The following is a 26704-nucleotide window of genomic DNA, read 5'->3' as shown; positions in this document are numbered from 1 at the left end:
TGCGTAAGAGGACCTGAAAACGTTTACCACTTCACGTCGATTGTGTTTTCAGTCCGTAAGCAAATTAACTTGATTTTCCGTCATATTTTCACAGTTTGCTTGTTGTTACGCGTTTGTAAGTACATAGCCTACGTAGACGTCTACATTGAGGTTATACTTGTAACATGGTTATCATATTTGTATCTACAGATGGAATTGCAGACGGAACTATTCAAAATGAACCCATTGGATGAACTTGACTATTTACATCTTCTACGGTTTTTCGGGCGCAATAAGAGAAAAATGTCCTGCATGGATAGGCCGCAAACATTTTTAAACCAGCTGCGGGATCACCAGCTCATTCTTGAGGAGAAATATCAGGTGAGACTAAATGTATCTCGGATCAAATAGCCATGAGTGTCTGACGCAACATATTTGAATAATGCGCGCAAATATAATGGGCTAAGAGAACGGAAATCCTTTAGTTGCCGCCTTGTGCGGCAACTGGCTAGAGGGCTCATTTGCCTTACATTTAAGCAGCACGCACCAGGAAATGAACTTTACTTTATGAAGTTGAACTTTGTCTGCACGTTTGATTAAAAGTTAAGAAGCATTGCACTCTGCTGACACTGTTAAGTGTCTAGTTTTAGTTATGAATCTTATGATCCTCTCTAATGCGCCTCCACACGACGCGTCACGCGAGTATGTTTTTTAGTTACATCAGTGTAGGCCAGGCCACACGCTTTAGAAAAGAAATGCATGTGCGAGTGCACTGCGCGCGTTCATCATGAATGAGCGTTCATGTTTTCGTCCCTGGTGAGCTCGGCCAGGAACCGCTACTGATAAATGCAGAGGTGGGAATGTAGAAATGGACTATTCCAATAGGCATCAATGCCCTTTATTATGGTCCTCATACTATAGTTTGTGACTCGCTCCACTCTCAAACGTCCACGAAAATCTGTTACCTCATTCATACCCCTCGATGTTAATGAAAAACTTTTCTTCCTCCCATCTCCAGGAGACGATAAACAGCAGCGAAGAAATGCAGCAGAAAGTATATGAACTTCTGTGCTGGATCGAGAAAGAGCGACATCCGGACATCAAGATGTTCTGGACCTGCGTCTTCAAGGAATTCATGATGACCCAGTACCCCACTCTGAAGCAGCTACGAGACAGTCTCTTCGATGGTTCGGGGGTTGCAAGTGAAGGTGAATAGAATAATACACGGAGTCGGGCTGTGTCTCTTAGTAACATGTATTAACGAGCTGGCACATAACAGGACTGACGCGTGTTGACTGCCCGAGTCCATACACACACAAGCCCACCAGAGGGAGCTGTCGGCGTGAGAAATCCCTCCCTGATAATCCCTAATTAAATCTTACCCCCGACGTTGTAAACCGATTTCCGATTAGTTATTGCACGTTTTAATGGTAGCCTACTAGCTCCAGTAACAACATCTTTGCCTAGTGTTTATTTCTAAGCTTTATTTTACCCAGTGTGCGAAATACCCGTCAATATTCAGGGGTCCCCATCTCCTGATTGTTGCGCAATACCGATATACATTTTGCAGTAGGCCTTTAACATTACAATATTTCATTGATGCAAGCCAAGACAATCAGTATTTAGCCTACATGACAACACACATAGGCTACTAACAATTTTTGATGATCCGATATGCTATATATTTTAAAGCAACACTGACATAGGAGGCTGCATTGGCTAAAGTTGTTTGGATGCCCGTTGATTCATTACAAGGAGAGGCAAAGTTGTGCATTACAATGCAAACACGACAATAATTGGCACCACTTAGATGAGCAATCAACTGAATAAATGGCAGGTATAGCCTATTGGACACTGTGGCATCCCGCCGCTGAACCTCGGACCGGGCGGGTCCGAGGACACGCAGTAGACCTGGTTTACCGTCCCCACCCTCCAGCCGGCAAAGGAGGGCACCACGTCTCTCCCCCCAATCAGCGCAATCGGGGACACCTGGCCGGAGGAAGGGAAAGGACCAGGAGCCGGGCTTAAAAGGAGCCCCAGACCGGGCAAACGAGAGAGTGACACGGGGGGAGTAAGCACCAGACCGGGCGAACGGCAAGGGACGCGGAGGGAGTACGCACCAGGGCGAAGCGACACGGAGGGATTCCACACAGCGCCGGGCAAGTGACACGGCGGGAGTACTCGCTAGACCGGGAGAAGGGCGAAGCGACACGGAGGGATTCCGCACCACGCCGGCGATCTAGAGGCTCACTGAGACCCTAGCACGAGTATACAGACTACTTATTCTGTTGAAATAAACGCAGACTGCGACTTTAACCCCTGCTTTCCGTGTAATTCCTACCGGGTATCTGACACTTGGGGAGACGGGTTGCCACATATGGTGGAGAATGCAGGCAACTCGACCGCGCTACGGGCCGGTTTTGTGAGGGAACCCCCTTCAGCCGGCATGCAGAACCCGGATGGGACCGCGGCGACGCCCGCCCAGCAGCAGCAGCGGGAGACCACGGAGAGTCTGGCCCTGCTCTACGAGGCCGTACTACGGCTCACCGAACTAACCGCCGCCGCAGCCGCCGCCGCGACCGCCGCCCCGATGCAGCCGGAGACGACGCCGCCAGAGACGACGGGGCCCGAGATGAGGCCGCGGGAGACGAGGCCGCGGGAGACGGGGCCCCGAGGCGAGCCACGCTGGCAGCAGACGCAGCCATGCATGCTAGCGACCTGCTGGGCACAGGGGAAAACAGGAAGCCCGACCATACCGGCGCGGGTAATGAACCGGGGCACGCAGGCCCTCGTGGATACCGGCAGCGTGGTCACTCTCCTCCGCCCCGACTTGGCGGGCGGGAAGGAGGGCGCGCCCATAGAGGTGACCTGCATACACGGGGACACCCGGACGTTCGAGACCTGCCACGTCGTCATCCGGACCCCGCACGGGGTATTCACGACGCGGGCAGGGATCGTACCCCACCTCCCGGTGCCGCTGCTAATCGGGAAGGACTGCCCGATCTTCCACCGGCTACAGGACCCGGCGCGTGAACTCCGGAGCCGGAGAGAACCACCCCGCAGAGGGGTGAGGGGAGCTCAACAGGCCTACGGGGCCACCAGGCCTCCGTCGCCCCCCGGAGGGCGAACAGGGGAGGCTGAGCCCGCGGCCTCACCGGAACCAGAGGCCGTGGCGCTGCTCGAGGCCGACTCGGAGCCAGAGCTCGAGGCCGATCCAGAGACCGACATCGACACCGAGCCCACGACAGAGGCCTCAATCCAGGCCGATGAGACGTCGGTCGTGACCCAGCCTGTGGTGGAGACGGAGCCCGAGGCGGAGGCTGAGCCCGCGGCCTCACCGGAACCAGAGGCCGTGGCGCTGCTCGAGGCCGACTTGGAGTCAGAGCTCGAGGCCGAGCCAGAGGCCGACGTCGACACCGAGCCGGAGGCAGAGGCAGAGACGGAAGCGGCAGAGACGTCAGTCGAAGCAAGGGACTCCGCTAAAGAAGCTGAGGACGACCACCTGCCCGTGTCTATCCCCAATGAAGCCGCCATCACGCTGGACGTGGATGGGGACGACCTCCCGGAGACAGGTAAACCTGTGAAGCTTCCAGATCCCGACAAGAGCTCGGACGACCACCGGGTCCCCTCTGGACCCACGGGCCACGACGACGATGACGACGACGACCTGATGGAGGAGGTGACCAAGGACCCCGGCTCCAAGAAGGCGTCGACCGCCAAGCCGCTGCAGCGAATCACAGTGGACCACGAGTGTGCCTATCAAGCCCAGAGCCGGTGGAGGGCGGAGGGAGGTCATCCTGGTCACCGACCACGCCCCCCTGAAGCGGATGGCCGGAGCCAGGGACACCAACGCACGAGTGACGCGGTGGTTCCGGGCCCTCCGAAACATCAGGTATTATCTCCTAGGGAGGGAGGTCATCCTGGTCACCAACCACGCCCCCGGAAGTGGATGGCCGGAGCCAAGAACGCCGACGCCCTGTCACGCCGGGATGCCTGCCTGAGCGGGTTCACCGACGACCAGAGGCCTGAGCAAGCGGTGGAGGAGTGTGGCATCCCGCCGCTGAACCTCGGACCGGGCGGGTCCGAGGACACGCAGTAGACCTGGTTTACCGTCCCCACCCTCCAGCCGGCGACAGAGAGCACCACGTCTCTCCCCCCAATCAGCGCAATCGGGGACACCTGGCCGGAGGAAGGGAAAGGACCAGGAGCCGGGCTTAAAAGGCGCACCAGACCGGGCGAACGGGAGAGTGACACGGAGGGAGTAAGCACCAGACCGGGCGAACGGCAAGGGACGCGGAGGGAGTACGCACCAGGGCGAAGCGACACGGAGGGATTCCGCACAGCGCCGGGCAAGTGACACGGCGGGAGTACTCGCTAGACCGGGAGAAGGGCGAAGCGACACGGAGGGATTCCGCACCACGCCGGCGATCTAGAGGCTCACTGAGACCCTAGCACGAGTATACAGACTACTTATTCTGTTGAAATAAACGCCGACTGCGGCTTTAACCCCTGCTTTCCGTGTAATTCCTACCGGGTATCTGACACTTGGGGAGACGGGTTGCCACAACACGCAATCAGTGCACTTGCAAATGAGTGCTTGCAAGTATGACCGATCGTGGTGTCAGACAGCCCACAACAAGCCAAACATCACCACGGCGGGTGCGCTCTCTCTCTCTCACTCTCGCACGCCCGTACACAATCACTCCAACGTATCCAACTCCAAGGCTAGGCTGCCGCACTAAGACCACAACTAACCACAAGGCCTTCATAATCATGCAGTATGCAGAAGCCAGAAAGGACACACGCACAGTCGCACACACTCATCTTATGCAAAACAATCCGTTTTATCGTCAACATTCAGTCATTGCAAAGATTTAAAGAATAGCCTCTTACCATAAGTTAGAATGGACCCAATGTGTTTTCTCAGGATTCATGCTTGGCTGTTTGTCCTCCTTCTGCTCGTTTGTTCTCATGTCTAGGCTAAGAAATTGATGCTCCCCTGTAGCTCAAACACCGGTTTGTTGCGGTTATTCTGCTTCATTTATTTGACATTTTACTTGTAAAGGTTAGGTATTTTTACCGCATTTATCTATTAAGTGACTGAACAGGTGAGGCTGAGATCAATCAATATGACCAGAGATGATAATGAACATTTGCATGAGCTTTTTTTCTATTGTCAGTTCCAGCTATCTCTGACAGCGAAGAAGAGTTGGAGGAAGAGGAGGGGGAGGAGGAGGGGCTGCAGGCCAACCCGGATGAAGACGAGGTTAGCATTGAGGACGAAGTGGAACTGCAGGGGAATGACTGCTCTACCCAGAGCTCCGATACAGGTACATGAGACAGTGCTACATATGGACACATTAAAATGTATTACCACTATTGTAGTATTAATTTATATTAAAAGGATTATTAGCTATTACAGGCTAAAATCCAATATCTGAATTTTAAGCCTTCAAATGTGTTTTGAGGAGTTTTTGGGAAGAGGGTGGAGTGTTATCCACATGGTTACGACCCATGCCAATTTAAGTGGCCAATTCCACCGAGCGGTGTGGTTAGGCAGTGATGTGCCTGAACGCGTTCATTGAACGATAGTTCATGAACTCGTTCATATTTTGGGCAAACGTGAACTGAACGTACTGTATTACTGCCTGATGAACATTACTGTGAACTCGTTCATTCTGGTGTCTGTGAATGGCACGCTCACTCGGTTTAACTTCGTTCAATAGGGGGATTATTTTTCTATCTACACGGCGGATGCGCGCACAGAATGATCGCAAAAAGAAGATTGTTTGACCAGTTGCCATGGTTATCTCCGTGTGGTTCATTTGCAGTTGCGGTGTTGTCAGCTTACTGTTATATTAAACTGTAATCAGAAAATGTGGTTATATGCTATAGACCCTATAGTATCTGTGGTATAAAGGCTGGGGCACCATTATAAAACAACATAGACAGACCAAAAACCAAAAGTAGATGCTAAACAATACTAACATTATCGATATAAACCATCCTGACGTTTCATCCAGGCTTTAGTAACAAAAGAGGCTAACTTATAAACATTAAAGGTAAACAAACATTCCATCCTGACACCATCATTGCTCCAAAATATTTCAGGGTTTTGAGCACCCTTGAACAGTTCATTTACAAAAGGTACTCTTAGTTCATCATAGAAGGGACAGTATAAAAGAAAATGAGATTCATTCTCCACTTCTCGTAAATCACAAAGTTCACAAAGTCTCTGTTCCTCTGGGATATTTTTAAATCTGCTGACCTCAAGTGCAAGGGGAAGGATTCCCATTCTTAATTGAGCAATCAAGGATCTCTGATTTCTTGGTAAATTTGTTTTAACAAATTATTCTGTTTCATAATTATGCTTGATTTGGACGTATGTCCGTAATTTTGGTTTTAACATTATATCATTTAACTATTTTTTATTGAACCCGACAAGTAAGTTTTTTCTAATTTTGTTTATGCTGCATGATAAATTATTGCTATAGATATACTGAAATTTGGCTTCTTCAAAGACAGCATGAATCTCTGCGGCCCATGGAGAGTTCTGTACTTTACTCCAAAGGAGAACTTTCTTATTGATCCTGTCATCTGACACATTAATAAAACGATTCCACAATCTAATCATATCACACTTTCTCCTTATTGTACCAGGAATCCCACCCATGTCACACTGAGCAACCAAAGAGGGAACTGAACTTTCCCAACACTGCGGTTAGGTGCGGTATGGTTAGGTGCGGTTAGGTGCTGCTCGCGTTTCCAACGCCGACCGTACCAATATGGTAGGGCGGGGTTAGCCGGATGGCTATAGCGGCAGCTACGTAATCAACGGACGCCGTTTGTAGCTCCAACATATGCACTAGGGTTGGATTTAGTGATTTGTTTCCGCGAACCAGTTCGCGTCATTCAGTTCGCCAAGAGGAGTCGTTCGCGAATCGTTCGTTCAGTCGAGTTTCCGGTAGCGGTGAATCGAATCATACACGGTTCTCTGAGTCAGTCAGACTCAGCCCCTCGTTCGTTCGTTCGTTCGTTCGTTCGTTCGTTCGTTCGTTCAGTCGAGTTTCCGGTTCAGTCGAGTTTCCGGTAGAATCATGGAATGAACGGCTCAGACTCAGCGCCTCCCTCGTTCTCATTCTCATACGTCAACATTACAACTTTAACCAAACGCAGCGGGATGGGGGGTGAAGTTGATTATTGGATGTTTAACATATCAGCAAAATAATAGACTTGATTTAGCAATGATGGTGGGTGTCCCGGGTGTTTTAGGCTCCCATAAACAGAACCCTGTGCAGCCAAAGACTAAATCTAGCTGCAAAAATTAACACTGCCTTCAAAACGAGAGCTGGTTAATTGTGAAAAATGCAAAAAACTGTCATCAGACAACGCAGTTAAACGCTATTGTAATGACCTCGCCGGTGACAAACCAGGTCACTGAAAACCCGTAACCAATGGCAAAAAGCCACACTAACAACAACCGGTTACCCGGGCAACCCCCCAACCCGGTCCCTTCAACGTGCAAGCCCCCACCCTCCTGTTCTCCCAAGGCCCTCCCCCAGCTGACCTGATGATTTGCCCCCCACACTGATTGACAAGAAGAACATCCAATGCATGCACAGAGAACAACTGGCATAACTGACAACGAAATACAATGCAACACATAACACACAAACTCTTTAAATGTCCCAGGGTCGCTACACTATAGACTCTAGAGTTTCTGGTATAAAGGCTGGGACGAAGTTCAAATGATAAATATGTACACTTTATGTTGAAAGTATACTGTCGTGATTTCCATTGAAACGAATTGCGCGGCGACTAGTCTTCACAACGAGAGCTGGTAGGTTGTGAAAATGTGGTATAAAGGCTGGGACGAATTTCGAATTATAAATATGTACAATGCATCCTTTAAATAAGTCCATGCAACAGATGGCCAATGTGAATAATAGATAGCTCGCTCACTAAGCCCATTTGTTTTTTCCCCATTAAACCTGTTGATTTCTGTCTCTCATTGACTAAAATTCAACGAGAGCGTCCTAAACTCAGTCCTAGAACAGCATACGATTGGCTGGCTCTCGTGAGTCGTGACGTCTCTCAGTCGGTCCCTCCTCACCACTCACACAGTGAGTGAACGAACTGTCAGCGAGTCAGCAACTAGTGGGTCTGGGAGGAGTCGAGTCTGAGAACGAACGAGGCGAACGAGACGAACGAGGCGAACGAGACGAACGAGACGAACGAGGCGAACGAGATGAACGAGGCGAACGAGAGAGAGAGGAACCAGTTCAGTTTGTTCGTCTTAACGATTCGTTCATTCGAACTGATTCGTTCGCGAACGAGTCAACACTAATATGCACACACACACACACACACACACACACACTAGGGCTGGGTATTGCCAGGTACCTCACAATTCAATCAAATTCGATTCTTTAGGTCTTCATTCGATTCGATTTCCAAGTGCAGATGACAAAAATACCTAAATATTATTTAGAATTAACCATTTCATAATGAATTAACCATTTCATTGTGCTTTAACTAGCAAAAAGGGAATACACCATTGTATAGTATTGTTCCTGAGCTAAACTTGCAGCATAAAAGTAATAATCTTAACATGGACAAATGTAAAAGGGCATGTACATTTAGGCATACTCGCTTCTAGATTACAATGACTGAGTATGCTTCTTCTTTTATTTTTTATGAAATAATCGATTTCAAAAAAATTCTGAATCGAAATTGAATCGAGAACAAATAAATTGCAGTGCAATGATGACTCGATATTTTTACCCAGCCCTAACATACACACAGTAGCGTTATGCTGTATGTGTCCGGGAAGCCTTATCCTTAGATGAGGGTATTAAATACATTGCTGCTCAGATGGAGCTTCACCAGCCACACACATCATGGCATTCTACTATGAGTGTCTGAAAAGCCCAACTTTCTTGCGACACGCAGTCAACCGCTTCCCAGACAGAGCTCCACAAATCCACACACACACCGCCGCCGGAGCCCCTTCATCGTGACATCAGACTACATTGGAAAAAGTAGTCTGACGTCGCGAGAAGAACGCAAGTGTTTTGGGGAGAATGTTTTGCTTTTGTCCAGTGATAAACAGTGATAAAATTGCATTGATTATTATGTGGATGATCATATAAGACAAACAACCACGTTTTAAAACAAAGTGGTTTCGAGTTCACTGGCTCTTTAGATATGATTATGACAGGTTTTAAAAATGTATTGGATTATGGAACCAATAACCAGTAATGCCAGTAAAACGGTTCAATCAGGTTAGAATTTATCAGAGCACATCCAGCGTCATGTGCCCCAAAACAGTGTGTTGCAGGGCCTAGTGGCGTGTCCTCTTGTCAAAAAAATGAAAACATGTTTGTGTTAACATTAATTTCATCTACTATGGCTAAGTGCAACTTCAACAAGATCTGGCCCGAGAACAGCTCTGCACCTTGTGCAAGAAAATGCTCAAATTAGGAACTTTGGGTATAACGGCTTTTAGAGTCGCATGGGAAGTCAGAAAAGCATAAAACCGCTGTTACAAGCCACCAGCAAACTCCTGCCTTCACCCATTATCGTTCAGTATTCACATCGGGAGCATCAAGGTGGTTCGGTGTTTAAATGTTTTAGTGTATATTACACGTGAACAGCCCAAAAATAAACAAGATAACACTTTTTGCCAGGATATATTTGTTTTTATTAGCAGACATTTTGCGATGAAAACTATATTGAGTTTGAGATGTCAATCATGGGATATTGCCCAATATCCTGAGATAGCGAACCAATCAAATTGTGCCATCTTAGGAGGTTCACGTGTAGCATATACTAACTATATATAATATCTATGTATTTATATGTATCTGTATAATCTGCTGAACACTCTCTTACTTGTCTCTACTCTCAAGGGACTCAATGCGGCTTTGGTCCGTGTCTCCCCAAGTGACGTCATGCAATGCATTCTGGGGGAAATGAGAATCAATAGCAAACCACTAAAATAGTACCTACTTTTTCATATTACATTCTGTTTTGTGATACCTAACAACATTAAATTCAATGGATGACTATGGTTTAAATCTTTATTATCAACAAGCAAATTGCACAAATTCGTTGGAAAATAAAGCCTGCAACACGGCCTTTAATATGTTTTTTGCTGTATTCCTGAGCCCAGGCTCTGCGGAGTTGGCTTCACACATTCCTGTTACCTGTGGTGACCAGCAGGGGGTGCTCTACCTCACCAAACTGGCAAAAGGTGAGCGGGAAACAGCCTGATTAGGGGCTGGAATGTGTGATCATTTTATTCTTGTTCCAAGGGTTGAGTTTAAATACAAAGTTGTGTACAGAAACACAGCAATGGGATTTATGTTTTTTTATTTATGTGAAGGAATTGGTCTTGAAGTTTTCAGTGTGGCGTTTGAGGTTATGAACTAATAAGACTACAAAATGAGCCATGAAGGAGTAAAAGCCTGATTTCCTCCTTGGTTTAGGGGATTCATGATTAAACTTTCTGTATTATTGTTAACATTAAAGATGAATTATTATGGTTTTCATTAGAAATGTTGAAAATCAAACCAGGTCTTGCATTTGAAAATTAATTAATATATAACAAAAAAAATGAAAAGACATTGGTTACACTGGAAACAGTGACCAACTGGAGGAAAGGGAAAAACAACAAGATGGGGTTTCTATTTGTCTCTTCAGGTTAAACAGAGTGGGCTTGACCAGAGATTTAAACGCAATTTAGAGGGGTTTGACAAACAAAGAAATGCAATGTTAAGTTCTGTTTTATTTTTTAAACCTATTTCCCACCTTCAAGCAGTTTTAACCTCACTGTCTCTGTGGTTTCAGCAGAGCCGTGCATCCTGAGGAACAATAAGTGGTACACACCCAAAAAGTTTGAGAAGCTGGGCGGCAAGCACAGGTCGAGGAACTGGAAGCAGAGTATCCGTTGCAACGACACCAAGTTAAAAGAGCTATTTAAGGTATTTAAAAGGAGAACCAAACCCTAAAACAAATGATTTGTCCCCTAATTTGGATTAGGGGACGAAGGACCCTCTAGTCATGCGCTGCGTTATTAATTGATGGCAGATTTGGTCCAGTCAAGCACACATTTACACAGATTTACGACCTTTCATCTCCCACACGCTCAAAGTAAAGTGGGCTGTGAAGGCTTTGGCCCACCACCACCCAGCCTCCACCTGCTTTGGTTCTGCTCTGTATTATATATCACCACAATGGGTTGAGATATCTGATGTACCACATGGAGGATTTGTCTAGTGCTCCCTGTTGTCAAATGATGGTATTATCTATCTGACATCTGTATGTCCTGCTTAAAATCTTACTGCAGGGAAAACCATAAAGGAGTAGAACCCTACCCCAAAACCAAAATTATTACCATATTACCAAAAAATCGTTAAATCTATCAGATGACAGAAGTGATGTTAGGAATATGGATCAATATTAAAATACTAATTTATATATGGACTCATGACTCGAGTAGAAAGTGAAGACCCCTAGGCCTGAACAGCAATAAAGCCACCACTTAATTTAAAAAAAGTGTCTGTGAGACGGCATGTTTCACAATTTTGGTTGTGGGCAGGGACAAGGTCAAACAGGGTGTTCGGGGCAAGAGAGTTGGGTGTAAGGTTTGAGAGTTCATGCCTGCATGAGCAAACTACTAGTGATCAATCACTTTGGTTCTGTTTAAAATATCTAGATTCTACATTCTAAACACACTCACAGCACAGCCTGTTTAGACATAGGGGAGTTGATATCCTATGTGAGGAACCTCTTTCCATTAGCTTAATGTGTGTGTGTGTGTGTGTGTGTCTGTGTGTGTGTGTGTGTGTGTGTGTGTGTGTGTGTGTGTGTGTGTGTGTGTGTGTGTGTTGTGAAACCCTATTGCAGCAGGGACACCTGAAATGCCCGGGATATAATAAGAGCAAGGTAACTTTCAATAAATCAATCCGGCGGTTACCGTAAAATCATTTGGATTGCTGGTTTGTGTTTTCTCAGGATTCATGCTTGGCTGTTTGTCCTCCTTCTGCTCGTTTGTTCTCATGTCTAGGCTAAGAAATTGATGCCCCCCTGCAGCTCAAACACCGGTTTGTTGCGGTTATTCTGCTTCATTTATTTGACATTTTACTTGTAAAGGTTAGGTATTTTTACCGCATTTATCTATTAAGTGACTGAACAGGTGAGGCTGAGATCAATCAATATGACCAGAGATGATAATGAACATTTGCATGAGCTTTTTTTCTATTGTCAGTTCCAGCTATCTCTGACAGCGAAGAAGAGTTGGAGGAAGAGGAGGGGGAGGAGGAGGGGCTGCAGGCCAACCCGGATGAAGACGAGGTTAGCATTGAGGACGAAGTGGAACTGCAGGGGAATGACTGCTCTACCCAGAGCTCCGATACAGGTACATGAGACAGTGCTACATATGGACACATTAAAATGTATTACCACTATTGTAGTATTAATTTATATTAAAAGGATTATTAGCTATTACAGGCTAAAATCCAATATCTGAATTTTAAGCCTTCAAATGTGTTTTGAGGAGTTTTTGGGAAGAGGGTGGAGTGTTATCCACATGGTTACGACCCATGCCAATTTAAGTGGCCAATTCCACCGAGCGGTGTGGTTAGGCAGTGATGTGCCTGAACGCGTTCATTGAACGATAGTTCATGAACTCGTTCATATTTTGGGCAAACGTGAACTGAACGTACTGTATTACTGCCTGATGAACATTACTGTGAACTCGTTCATTCTGGTGTCTGTGAACGGCACGCTCACTCGGTTTAACTTCGTTCAATAGGGGGATTATTTTTCTATCAACACGGCGGATGCGCGCACAGAATGATCGCAAAAAGAAGATTGTTTGACCAGTTGCCATGGTTATCTCCGTGTGGTTCATTTGCAGTTGCGGTGTTGTCAGCTTACTGTTATATTAAACTGTAATCAGAAAATGTGGTTATATGCTATAGACCCTATAGTATCTGTGGTATAAAGGCTGGGGCACCATTATAAAACAACATAGACAGACCAAAAACCAAAAGTAGATGCTAAACAATACTAACATTATCGATGTAAACCATCCTGACGTTTCATCCAGGCTTTAGTAACAAAAGAGGCTAACTTATAAACATTAAAGGTAAACAAACATTCCATCCTGACACCATCATTGCTCCAAAATATTTCAGGGTTTTGAGCACCCTTGAACAGTTCATTTACAAAAGGTACTCTTAGTTCATCATAGAAGGGACAGTATAAAAGAAAATGAGATTCATTCTCCACTTCTCGTAAATCACAAAGTTCACAAAGTCTCTGTTCCTCTGGGATATTTTTAAATCTGCTGACCTCAAGTGCAAGGGGAAGGATTCCCATTCTTAATTGAGCAATCAAGGATCTCTGATTTCTTGGTAAATTTGTTTTAACAAATTATTCTGTTTCATAATTATGCTTGATTTGGACGTATGTCCGTAATTTTGGTTTTAACATTATATCATTTAACTATTTTTTATTGAACCCGACAAGTAAGTTTTTTCTAATTTTGTTTATGCTGCATGATAAATTATTGCTATAGATATACTGAAATTTGGCTTCTTCAAAGACAGCATGAATCTCTGCGGCCCATGGAGAGTTCTGTACTTTACTCCAAAGGAGAACTTTCTTATTGATCCTGTCATCTGACACATTAATAAAACGATTCCACAATCTAATCATATCACACTTTCTCCTTATTGTACCAGGAATCCCACCCATGTCACACTGAGCAACCAAAGAGGGAACTGAACTTTCCCAACACTGCGGTTAGGTGCGGTATGGTTAGGTGCGGTTAGGTGCTGCTCGCGTTTCCAACGCCGACCGTACCAATATGGTAGGGCGGGGTTAGCCGGATGGCTATAGCGGCAGCTACGTAATCAACGGACGCCGTTTGTAGCTCCAACATATGCACTAGGGTTGGATTTAGTGATTTGTTTCCGCGAACCAGTTCGCGTCATTCAGTTCGCCAAGAGGAGTCGTTCGCGAATCGTTCGTTCAGTCGAGTTTCCGGTAGCGGTGAATCGAATCATACACGGTTCTCTGAGTCAGTCAGACTCAGCCCCTCGTTCGTTCGTTCGTTCGTTCGTTCGTTCGTTCGTTCGTTCAGTCGAGTTTCCGGTTCAGTCGAGTTTCCGGTAGAATCATGGAATGAACGGCTCAGACTCAGCGCCTCCCTCGTTCTCATTCTCATACGTCAACATTACAACTTTAACCAAACGCAGCGGGATGGGGGGTGAAGTTGATTATTGGATGTTTAACATATCAGCAAAATAATAGACTTGATTTAGCAATGATGGTGGGTGTCCCGGGTGTTTTAGGCTCCCATAAACAGAACCCTGTGCAGCCAAAGACTAAATCTAGCTGCAAAAATTAACACTGCCTTCAAAACGAGAGCTGGTTAATTGTGAAAAATGCAAAAAACTGTCATCAGACAACGCAGTTAAACGCTATTGTAATGACCTCGCCGGTGACAAACCAGGTCACTGAAAACCCGTAACCAATGGCAAAAAGCCACACTAACAACAACCGGTTACCCGGGCAACCCCCCAACCCGGTCCCTTCAACGTGCAAGCCCCCACCCTCCTGTTCTCCCAAGGCCCTCCCCCAGCTGACCTGATGATTTGCCCCCCACACTGATTGACAAGAAGAACATCCAATGCATGCACAGAGAACAACTGGCATAACGGACAACGAAATACAATGCAACACATAACACACAAACTCTTTAAATGTCCCAGGGTCGCTACACTATAGACTCTAGAGTTTCTGGTATAAAGGCTGGGACGAAGTTCAAATGATAAATATGTACACTTTATGTTGAAAGTATACTGTCGTGATTTCCATTGAAACGAATTGCGCGGCGACTAGTCTTCACAACGAGAGCTGGTAGGTTGTGAAAATGTGGTATAAAGGCTGGGACGAATTTCGAATTATAAATATGTACAATGCATCCTTTAAATAAGTCCATGCAACAGATGGCCAATGTGAATAATAGATAGCTCGCTCACTAAGCCCATTTGTTTTTTCCCCATTAAACCTGTTGATTTCTGTCTCTCATTGACTAAAATTCAACGAGAGCGTCCTAAACTCAGTCCTAGAACAGCATACGATTGGCTGGCTCTCGTGAGTCGTGACGTCTCTCAGTCGGTCCCTCCTCACCACTCACACAGTGAGTGAACGAACTGTCAGCGAGTCAGCAACTAGTGGGTCTGGGAGGAGTCGAGTCTGAGAACGAACGAGGCGAACGAGACGAACGAGGCGAACGAGACGAACGAGACGAACGAGGCGAACGAGATGAACGAGGCGAACGAGAGAGAGAGGAACCAGTTCAGTTTGTTCGTCTTAACGATTCGTTCATTCAAACTGATTCGTTCGCGAACGAGTCAACACTAATATGCACACACACACACACACACACACACACTAGGGCTGGGTATTGCCAGGTACCTCACAATTCAATCAAATTCGATTCTTTAGGTCTTCATTCGATTCGATTTCCAAGTGCAGATGACAAAAATACCTAAATATTATTTAGAATTAACCATTTCATAATGAATTAACCATTTCATTGTGCTTTAACTAGCAAAAAGGGAATACACCATTGTATAGTATTGTTCCTGAGCTAAACTTGCAGCATAAAAGTAATAATCTTAACATGGACAAATGTAAAAGGGCATGTACATTTAGGCATACTCGCTTCTAGATTACAATGACTGAGTATGCTTCTTCTTTTATTTTTTATGAAATAATCGATTTCAAAAAAATTCTGAATCGAAATTGAATCGAGAACAAATAAATTGCAGTGCAATGATGACTCGATATTTTTACCCAGCCCTAACATACACACAGTAGCGTTATGCTGTATGTGTCCGGGAAGCCTTATCCTTAGATGAGGGTATTAAATACATTGCTGCTCAGATGGAGCTTCACCAGCCACACACATCATGGCATTCTACTATGAGTGTCTGAAAAGCCCAACTTTCTTGCGACACGCAGTCAACCGCTTCCCAGACAGAGCTCCACAAATCCACACACACCGCGCCGCCGGAGCCCCTTCATCGTGACATCAGACTACATTGGAAAAAGTAGTCTGACGTCGCGAGAAGAACGCAAGTGTTTTGGGGAGAATGTTTTGCTTTTGTCCAGTGATAAACAGTGATAAAATTGCATTGATTATTATGTGGATGATCATATAAGACAAACAACCACGTTTTAAAACAAAGTGGTTTCGAGTTCACTGGCTCTTTAGATATGATTATGACAGGTTTTAAAAATGTATTGGATTATGGAACCAATAACCAGTAATGCCAGTAAAACGGTTCAATCAGGTTAGAATTTATCAGAGCACATCCAGCGTCATGTGCCCCAAAACAGTGTGTTGCAGGGCCTAGTGGCGTGTCCTCTCGTCAAAAAAATGGAAACATGTTTGTGTTAACATTAATTTCATCTACTATGGCTAAGTGCAACTTCAACAAGATCTGGCCCGAGAACAGCTCTGCACCTTGTGCAAGAAAATGCTCAAATTAGGAACTTTGGGTATAACGGCTTTTAGAGTCGCATGGGAAGTCAGAAAAGCATAAAACCGCTGTTACAAGCCACCAGCAAACTCCTGCCTTCACCCATTATCGTTCAGTATTCACATCGGGAGCATCAAGGTGGTTCCAGCGCGACCCACACTGCATTAACAATGACCCTGTAACTCTGTAATGGCTCAAAAACGGTTGTATGTGGCGGACACAAGCATTTTTACCTAAATGAGGCATAGCTCACGTCAGCATATTCGGCGAAATTCCACAAACCTAACTTTTGTTTGTATCTGTCGTATCTCATAATTGTAAACAGATATGTCTTACAGAGTACTAAATTATAGGCACCTATCACACGTGATTATATGAATCACGCTCTCTGATATATTATGTGACTGTATGTGGCTAATCAGTTAGATTAACCACCAGCTGCAGACATTTTATGTCTTCTACAATGTCTCTAGTGGGATCTATGTTTTTGTTGAATGAAGCATTGCATATTATACTCGTACAACCCTTACGTACACACAGTTCTGTGTAGTCGTGTTATTTTGAATGCAAATACATTTATTTACTTTGCAAGTAATTCTGGTACTTTGATTTTCCTTCATATCCTTCATACTTTTTTGCAAGTATGTTAGTTAAATAAGTCTTAAATTGCATTCATGAAAGTCTGGTCTTAAATTTAACTTGTTGAGACCTGCAACAACCATATACTAGAATTAGCATTTTGAGCAATGGAATTATTAGCATTGTTGACATAATTATTGACATAATTATTCATTCAAATGTTGTGTGTGTGTATATATATACAGACAAAGGAGATTATCGGGAGGAAGTGACAGACGAGACGCCCAGGGTCGGCCAGAATGTGTTCAGAGTCATTTGTGGAGCTCTGAGTGGGATGCTGCACAAGAGCCGCTTCGCCTCAGGTATCAGGGTCTATCTGTCTACCTTTTCCTGACTGCCAATTGTCTTCCTGGACCAAAATATAGATAATTGAATGCACTTTGACTTATTTAAAAAAGACGTGGCAAATGCATACATATTGATTATGATCATGGCATGAAGAACGGCATTTGTTTAATGTTGTGTGGCATTATGAACGCTGTACGAAAGTGAGGTGAGTTATGGTCTGGTCAGGCGTGGTCGGATGGCTGAAGGTCCTCTTTCTCCAGGGAGGTGTGGGAAGAGTATTCGGACAGAGGACCATTGGTTGAGTCCAGTGGAGTTCGTGGAGCAGGGGTCAGCAGCGCCTCACGCCCACTGGAGGAGGGACATCCAATGGGAAGGACAACCTCTCAGCAGTCTCATTGAGGTAACACACTTTCTGTGTGTGCGTGAATGACACTAATGTGAACTCACAACTAAACCCACACCTATGCCATATTTTATATATTTTGCTGTACACACACACACACACACACTTACATAGGGCTGGGAAAAATGTATTTCGGAACAACTACATAAAAAGTTGTTTGTGCAATTAAAAAAAAGCATGCACGCACACACACACACACACACACTTCCATTGAGGCCATTGAGGTCACCGAGGTTAGGACCGCTGTATGTTTTGTTAGGTAATATAAAAGTAAAAAAAATGTACATGTTGCCACCTAGTTCGGAACTTTCACACATTGCAATAGAAGGACCACAGGCTTAATAACCATTATGTTACCTCATTTGATGATAGAAAGAGAATGAACTGATATCTTTCATTTGAAAATATCCTACAATATAACATTAAAGGTCCAATGGCATGAAAATCCCACCTTATGAGGTTTTCTAACCTAAATATGAGTTCCTCTAGCCTGCCTATGGTCCCCCAGTGGCTAAAACTTGCATTCGGTGTAAAACGAGCACTAGGTGTTCTGCTTGCCTATGAAAAAACGGAGGCTCAAGCGCGCTGATATGGAATGTGGTCCCTTATGTCGTCATAAAGGATCTAATCTCCTCCCGTTTCTCTGCCTTGCCTGCCCAGAGAATTTGGCCCGCCAATGAGACACGACCGTGTGAGTGCCACGTGTGTGTGTGTGTGTGTGTGTGTGTGATTACACACACTGTAACGCAAGTGTTTGCTGTTGGTGTTATGGCGCATAACACATTGGTTCTTTGACGTCTCTTGTATTTCCACAACGAGACTGTCGTTGGAGTTATCTCAGCCATGGTTGCAGAAGGTTTCCCGCTGCCGAGGCACCACCGCCAGGAGGCGGTGGTGCCTAAGCGCTGACCGCTGCCGAGGCGGTGGTCCCTCGGCAGCGAGGCTCCAGTGGGAGACAACCGCGGTCAACAATCCCTTTCTCCTCCACGTCATGGTTCAGTCAACTTCAGATTGATGTGGACGTGGAAGAACCAGAGACGTTGGAGAACCCGACGCGGCCGTTTGTGATTCATAATATCGTCTGGAGGCTAACACAGCTTTGGCCGTGATAATATATATTATATGATATCTATGTATAATATGATATTATTTAGATATAGAGCTCCAGTACTCCCGTGTGTTCTAGAATATTTACAGAACTAGGCTAAAGGCTGTGTGGCCTCGCCATCGCGATACATCCAATGTAAACAGAGCGCATGGTACCATGGCTGCAAGCTGCTCAGGGCCACACCCCCACCCTCCTCCTTGACCCGCCTCTCTGCTCCTCATTTGCATTAAAGCTACAGACACCGAAACGGCGCATTTGGGAAAAGCTCAATGTGCGACTGGCTCGTCGTAGCTGTAATTCTGCACCACAGCTGAATTTCGGGAAAGTCTTAAAATACTGTGTTTGGGGCCTACTAATATCTATATTAAAGCATCCATAATGTAGCATGCCATGGGACCTTTTAAGACCTCGATATGCGCTTGCATGAGTGTGTGTGTGTGTATGCATGTGTAACATTTGAATACCCATCCGATCATCTGCCTTGTGAAGGCCTCTTCTTCATTATAGAACTACAACAAGTTTTGTAATCAAACCATATTTTAGTTAGTTGCAATGCACTAACTATTGCCCTGCAGTACCCTTTACTACCCAAGTTAACGTAAAAAGATAATATTATAAAATGACGGAACAATACAAAAAATACTAACCAATTCTTAAAGCTGTTGTTTCTTAATGCAGAATACAGCACAATTGCATAAACAACTTTTTATGTAGTTGATCATATATAGATTTTTCCCAGCCCTATGTAAGTGTGTGTGTTTGTGTGTGTACAGCAAAATATATTAAATATGGAATAGGTGTGGGTTTAGGTTTGAGTTCACATTAGTATCATTCATACCCTTTACATATATCTGAGAGAGTGTGTTCTTGATCCTTCCAGAGGAAGAGGTTGACCTTACACTCTGAGCAGTGTTTCTGTCAGCTGTGCCATCCTGAGCCTAAAGCCCTGGTGAGTCCCCCTGTCTGTTGGAGATAGTTGCAACATGTTTGATTGGTGAAGAAAAGACCCCCAAATATATTATTTTAGGAGTTATCCTAAACAGCTGGAAAAGGATGTTCAGGACTACTTATCATACCATTACTTCTATTTATCATACAAAATACTAATATTATTCTATTTCCGGTCATTTCAATGCTACTTATCATACTTATACTACTACTTACACTACTTTTATCAGACAAATGCTACTACTCGTAAGTTATCATACCAATGCTACTATGTATCAGACTAGTACTAATTCTACTACTAATACTTAAACTAATAATAAGGTATCATAGCAATACTACTATGATTCATACTTGTACTACCTTTGCTTATACTACTACTTAGAAGGGATCATTCCGATACTATTATGCATTATACTCGTAGTACTTCTGTTAGGCTTACCTATCATCCTTATACTACTTATCAAACTAATGCTAATCATACTACTAGACATAGGTTCAAACTATATCACTTAAGTTTAGCCATTTGTTTACCTCTTTCACTTAGGTGTAAAACCAACAGTTTTACATCATTCAAATGGTTGGTTCGTTCAAACTGTTACGTTTACTCCAGTCCGACATTAATGTATTGAACTCTTTTAAAATCTTTTCACTTCGGTTCAGCTATTCTACATTTATGTATATTAAACCATGAAACTTTACTAAACACATATGGAAGATCATTTGTGATCAGAAGTTTCACCTAAAACTACAGTTCTCCTTGTGTGTGTGTGTGTGTGTGTGTGTGTGTGTGCACGTGGGCGCACGTGTATGTGGGTGTGTAAATGCATGTGTGCCTGTGTGTGTGTGTGCAGGAGGAACAGAAGAATGATGATGATTGCTATGTGTGTGGGAGTGAGGGTAACCTGGTGATGTGTGACCAATGTCCACGCTCCTTCCACCCAGAGTGTCACCTGCCCCGGCTGGACCCCTCTATACTGGGGTGAGCACTCACACACACACACCCACACACACACGCACCAGTTACACGCACACTCAGGGACAACAAGCTAAGATATCACTGTTCAAACGATGGGGTGCAAGCACACACACAACATATGCATGTACACACAAACCCAAAGCCACACACACAGGGACACCTTGGTACACACATGCGTATTTGCACAAACACAAAAGCACACGAGACACGTACTGACACACATACACAGGCACACAAACACATTGCCTCCCCTAAAAAGTAAAACATCCTAACCTTGTGTGTGTGTGTATATGTGCCTGTGTGTTTTTGTGTGTGAGAAAAGGGACGACAGTGCTTGGCTGTGTACGTTCTGCATCTGGAATATGAATGAGTATCTCTCTCAAATGACGCACGAAGAGACCCTCATGCATCCTGTCTCCAACCACATGCTGGTAACCACCCTGGTCCTTTTTACCTCTCTTGCTAGCTACCATCCTAGCTCACACACTAGCTTCCATGCTAACTCCCTTCTAGCTCACATGCTAACTCATCACACTAAGTCCTTGAATATCAAGTGCTAGGTCTTCTGCTAGACCGTCCTTCTAGCGCTCCCTGCTAGTGTAGCCTATTTGTTGGTGCTAAAGACATTTGGCCACCCAGGATCAAGGTTTGGCAGGGGCCTTTTTTGGTCCCTGGTAATATGGAAAATGAAACCGATTGGCACACAGGGTCAGTAACTTTGTCTCAAATCCATACATAAAGCAGTAAAGTAACAGCATATAGAATAAACGTATTTGGCTATAAGGAAAATAAAACCATTTGCTGCATCCCAAGGTTTAAAATAAAAGTTGTCTTTTTAGCTGTGACACAACTCATGGTAATATTGCATTTCCAAAATAGCAACATACAGTATTCATATCGTAATTTGTAATATAAAAGCTGTCTTTGTGCCCTAACAGCAGTGCCACTACCTGCTCCTGTCTCTGTACAATGCAGACAAGGATCACATTTTTGCAAAAGATCCATGCATCCATGTAAGTATCACTGTTTTCAACATTATTCTCTATTGTGTATGTATGTGATCTCGCTCGGTCTCTCTGTCCCTCCCTCCCTTCCTCCCTCCCTCCCTGCTTCCATCCCTCCCTCTCTCCCTCCTTAACTCTCTAGCAGACAGATATAAACAAACATACTGGCAATTGTACGACTGAACCAAATCAGAAAGATTTTCAGTTTCTCTCTTGCTCTCACTTTATCTCCCTCCCTCCCTCACTTCAGGTGAGGGGATACAGCTCTCAAATCGTGACTCCTATGTGGCTGGACAAGATCACAGAGCAGCTCCTAGACCAGCAGTACACCGTCGGACAGTTATTAACCGATATCCAACTCATTTTCTCCAACTGTGATCAATTTAACCAGGTTAGTGAGTAGGACTCCTCCCTCCCGGCTCACAAATAATGCCGCGTTCGAGATGCATCGTACACCACCCGCCCGAGTTGCTCTTTTGACGTAATTTCCTGGCTTGTAGCACTTATAGCGTTTACATTTCTCTTTGTTGGCATCGGGGAAGAACAGTCATTGGCTATTCATTGTTATTGTTAGCTACATTAGCCTCTTTAGCAAACCAGTCGTGCGGTTAACCTTGCTGAACTTGGTGGACTCTCAGGACTACGAGTGGGACAGGTTATATTACAACCAAAAGGGGGCGTGCCTCTGTGAAAAGTCGCAAGAAAGCTGGGAGATTTTCCACTTTGTAGCTCGGGCAGGTGGTGTACGATGCATCCCGAACACGGCATTACACCGGCCGTGCGAGTTAGATATGTAAGCTAGACTAGTCATTGTTTTTTTTGTTTTTTTCATTAGTTATTTTTGCCAGGCATGTTAAAGGTCTTTGGTAATGTTTAATAGATTTGTTTTGTTTTTTCAGAATAAACCAGAGTTCCGGGACATGGGAATCAGACTGAAAGAGTTCTATGAACAAGAGGAAGAAAAGGTTTTTCGCAGGCAATAGCAGAGAAATGCAACGTGCTAATGGACCTCGGACATGCTAGAATTAAATGTGTGGATTCGTCACTGTGTTGCGTTTAGCTCGTTGAGGAACAAGGCAGTTTAGCAGTAAGAACGGGTACTTGTCTGTGTGAAAGGCACAACATTCCTTACGTTAACATTAAATAACTTTTTATAATGTTCTGGCCTTTAATGTATAAAATTAGGGCGGTCAAATGTTATCAAATGGAATGACACATTATCATTCATACAAAATATACTTAATAAATAAAAACTAGACCAAGTGATCTTGAGGGAGTTTTATTGACTTACTCAGTGTGGGTTAAATATGAAACTTATGGAACACAACAAATTTGGGAATTGTAAACAGGCAGTTACTTAGTACAATTGTAAACCAACAGTTACTACAAGTGTAGTTCAATTCAAATAAGTAGCACCACAGATTTGGGAATTGTAAGCAAAAATCACAGCCCTAGTATAAATATAACTAATGGAGATTTTCAACATCTCAGGATGAAGATATTTAGTCAACATCAACTTAATAGTCTAATAATATACCAGGATAATTGTGAGGACATTCCATTGGCAGGATGGGGGTGCTAAATCTGATACCGTAGAATGAATTGGCTTCTAGAAGGAGACCCCTTACAGTTATACATTGTTTCTCACTCTCAAAAAGGATGCGTTGGAAACAACATATTCTTAACGCATCCATGTGTTTAGTTAAGGACAACACATCTTGGGCCCTATTTTAACGGTCTGAAACGCAAGTGAGAAGCACCAAGCGCAAGTAGCTTTGTGGGCGGTTCTATGGCGATGTCGCTATTTTACCTGCGCAAAAAATGACTTGCGCCCGGCGCAAATCTAAAAAGGGTTGGTTTGAAGTAGCCTAATTACCCTTAGGTGTGGTTTGGGCGTAACGTGCAATAAACCAATGAGAGTGCCAGCTCCCATCCCCTTTAAGAGCCATGTGCGCATTTGAATCTGACGAGTTGATATTTTGACAGCGCGTCTGCAGTCTCCGATGAGACAGATGCACATGAATTTCAAACTTCAAATGGCTCAGTTGATGGCCAAATAATAGGCCTAATTCACACATGGAATAAGGTTTTCTTTCACAACTTCAGAAATACTGAGTCCTCAAATAAATTTCGGCAAAGAAATCTTATATGATATAACATATGATATACGGTAACTGGTTCTATTTAATGTTTCTTATCTGTTTCTTATCAGTATTGCATGCATTATCGTTATCGACTTGTGTTCCTAATATGCATGTGTCCCCCCGTTAATATACATTGCCATGGACTGTATTATGCGTTACGTGTGTGACCGGCACTAGGATTACTTGTGTATGACAACGCCACTCTCTTTAAAGGGGAGAGACCCTGGACTACACGCAGTGTGACTAATCTACAGCAACCACTCCCCACTCAGGTTAATACCTATTAGGGCAAGGACAAGCAGAGGCTCTTGAAGTTGTACAAAAATAAAGTTTATTTTAACAATATCCCCTCAACAATAAAATCAATACTTTTGTATTTGATAAGGCTGATACCTAGAGTTGGACACACACATAACCAGGTGAATACTGTTATGTATTTAAAGGTTCGAAGGCACTGCACACTTCAAAGACACTGCACACTTAAAAAACACTGCACACTTAAAAGTTCAAAGGCACTGCACACTTAAACAGCTCAAAACACTGTATACTTATAGGTTCGAAGGCACTGCACACTTCCAGAGCAAACATTAAATTCTACGACACCATGGAAAGGTGGATGGTCACAACTATCAAGGTAAGCGCAACAAAACAAAAATGGAGACACTAATTATAAGGATTTCTGGGAGGAGAGAACAGTGGCTGCCCTGCCGACGTGTGTCGCCAGTTCAGCCTACAGGACCGAATAAATACATTACAAGAAATTCAACAGTATTATTAAAACTGACCCAGATGATACCCATGCCCAGTCTCTCGTACCTGCTTTGAGCTAAGCTGTAGCGCATCCAGGTAATACAGTAGATTGACTGGGACAGCTAATGCTGCTTGTCATAAAGTGCTGATGATTAATATCTACAAATATAACAGGAAATACAAAGTTAAATAAACCACCGAATGTACAGCAGCAGACGGGTGGCAACATCATATTAGGTGGACATTATTAGTAGCTCCCACCTTAAACTGCTACGAGGTAAGGCCTACAGGTACGAGGTACCATGCAGTTTAACCCTCATGGCACCAACCGACACACTAAGAATGCAAGGAGAGGTAAATAATCTAAACTCAACATTAAACACAAGCATATAGACCCAGAAAAGTGTTTGTACCTCTTTTCTTCTCAGACCTGCGACGCCGGCAACAGGAGCATGGACGAGGGTGAGCTACGAGAACAAACGTGGACTTGCAAAGTCCCGCGAGATCCTAGTCTCATGTACTGTGAGGCTGCTGTTGCTAGGTTCCCCACCTGGTGACCTGGGTCCTAGCGTCCCATATGTTACATACACCCCCACTTTAAAAGGTCGCCGTCCCGGTGACATAACTCACTTTACTTAGCAGGAACATTAGTCTCGTGGCCTGTGTGCTAAAGGGTCTGGGGGCCGTTGGGCTAGGGGTTGGGGTAGACGGAATGGGTTTGAATGCTGCCCAGCTGTGGTTCGGTGGGAGCGTCGTATCATCTCTGGTCCCAACAAGAACTGGAGGGCTGTTTCTGGCCCTTCAGGAGAGGGTGGATTGCTCTCTGGGAGACCTTCAGGTTCTTCCATGGACACAAGGCCAGTCTCTGGGGGCTGGGGGTCTGGGGCTGGCTCCTGTTCGGCAATAGAGCTAACGTTACAGGGGGAGCTGATGAAACCTGACAGAAGGCTGCTGTTGCTGTCCTCATCCTCGCTAGCGTTTCCTAAGGGGGGGGTTTCATCCCTCTGTCTGGGGGGAGGGGGAGCCACTAGTGGTTCTGAGACCAGCACGCCTCTCTCAGTGATTGGTCTTAGTTCAGAGCGATGAACAGTTTTCTGCTGTTCTGGGTTGGATCGGGACTGGATCTTGTATACTGTACCGACATTATCCAGGCATTTCACCACTTGGTAAACTGTTGATTCCCAGACATCTTGGATTTTTCTACGTCCTAGTACATGGTTCTTCCGATAGACCAGAGTGCCAACTGGAAGGATGGCTGTGGTTGTTGGAGGTTGGCGCTGCTCTCTGGCTGTGGCAGCTGCCTCCAAATGCTTTTTAGCTGCCACATACACAGAAGCCAAGTGATCTTGATGCTTGGTGACCCAGTCATCTGGTGTGATTGAAGCTGGCTCCTCATCCGCTTGCCCCAGTAGTAGGTCAACAGGTAGCTGGGGTTTCTGACCAAACATCAGTTCGTATGGTGAATGACCTGTTGACTGGTGGACTGTTGTATTGTAAGCAAACACCAACTGGGGGAGCAATTGAGGCCATTTTCGCTTTTTCTCTCCTGGGAGGCAGCGCAGAAGATCAAAAAGGGTTCGATTAAACCTCTCGCATTGTCCATTTCCCTCTGGGTGGTAAGGGGTCGTCCTGCTTTTTGCAATCTCATACAGCTGGCAAAGGCGTTTGAGTAGTTCACCTTCAAAGTTGCGGCCTTGGTCCGAATGAATTCTTTTAGGCACTCCATAGGTGTAAAACCATTTTTCCGTGAGGATTTTAACAACAGTATGGGCCTTCTGGTCCGATGTTGGATATGCTTGAGTGAATTTGGAGAAAACGTCGGTCACGACCAAGACATGCTCTCTCCCATCACTGGCTCTTTCCAAGGTGGTAAAGTCAATGGCAACAACCTCTAAAGGTTTGG

General features: G+C 44.8%; 1 protein-coding gene and 1 long non-coding RNA gene across 8 annotated transcripts; one reads left to right on the top strand and one right to left on the bottom strand.

The window, feature by feature from the left end:
* On the top strand, positions 1 to 24385 carry LOC307082317 (uncharacterized protein). Of its 7 annotated transcripts, none has more exons than XM_079745844.1 (17): positions 1 to 55; positions 190 to 360; positions 998 to 1187; positions 5160 to 5309; positions 10154 to 10234; positions 10834 to 10964; positions 11890 to 11928; positions 12050 to 12086; positions 12251 to 12400; positions 17366 to 17482; positions 17729 to 17868; positions 19860 to 19928; positions 20779 to 20906; positions 21226 to 21334; positions 21842 to 21916; positions 22158 to 22298; positions 22807 to 24385. In XM_079745844.1, exons 2-17 carry the CDS (start codon positions 190 to 192, stop codon positions 22888 to 22890), a joined length of 1812 nt encoding a protein of 603 aa, XP_079601970.1. In that variant the 5' UTR covers positions 1 to 55; the 3' UTR covers positions 22891 to 24385. The 7 variants fall into 7 exon arrangements, 6 of the variants coding, with proteins under 6 accessions (XP_079601970.1, XP_079601969.1, XP_079601974.1 ...); XM_079745843.1 differs by having other exon boundaries at positions 10831 to 10964; XM_079745848.1 differs by lacking the exon at positions 5160 to 5309 and having other exon boundaries at positions 998 to 1166; positions 10831 to 10964.
* LOC307082318 lies at positions 24378 to 25235 on the bottom strand. The gene is made up of 3 exons (XR_013812211.1): positions 25215 to 25235; positions 25063 to 25137; positions 24378 to 24960 (listed from the first exon to the last, which is right to left on the bottom strand). It is a non-coding gene; the product is annotated as an uncharacterized lncRNA (long non-coding RNA).
* Between the last annotated feature and the right edge of the window lie 1469 nt (positions 25236 to 26704).

This window comes from Pollachius pollachius, assembly GCF_949987615.1.
Source record: "Pollachius pollachius genome assembly, chromosome: 11".
Taxonomy (NCBI): Eukaryota; Metazoa; Chordata; class Actinopteri; order Gadiformes; family Gadidae; genus Pollachius; species Pollachius pollachius.
The sequence above is the reverse complement of the archived record's forward strand: the minus strand, read 5'-3'. Positions and strand labels throughout refer to the sequence as shown.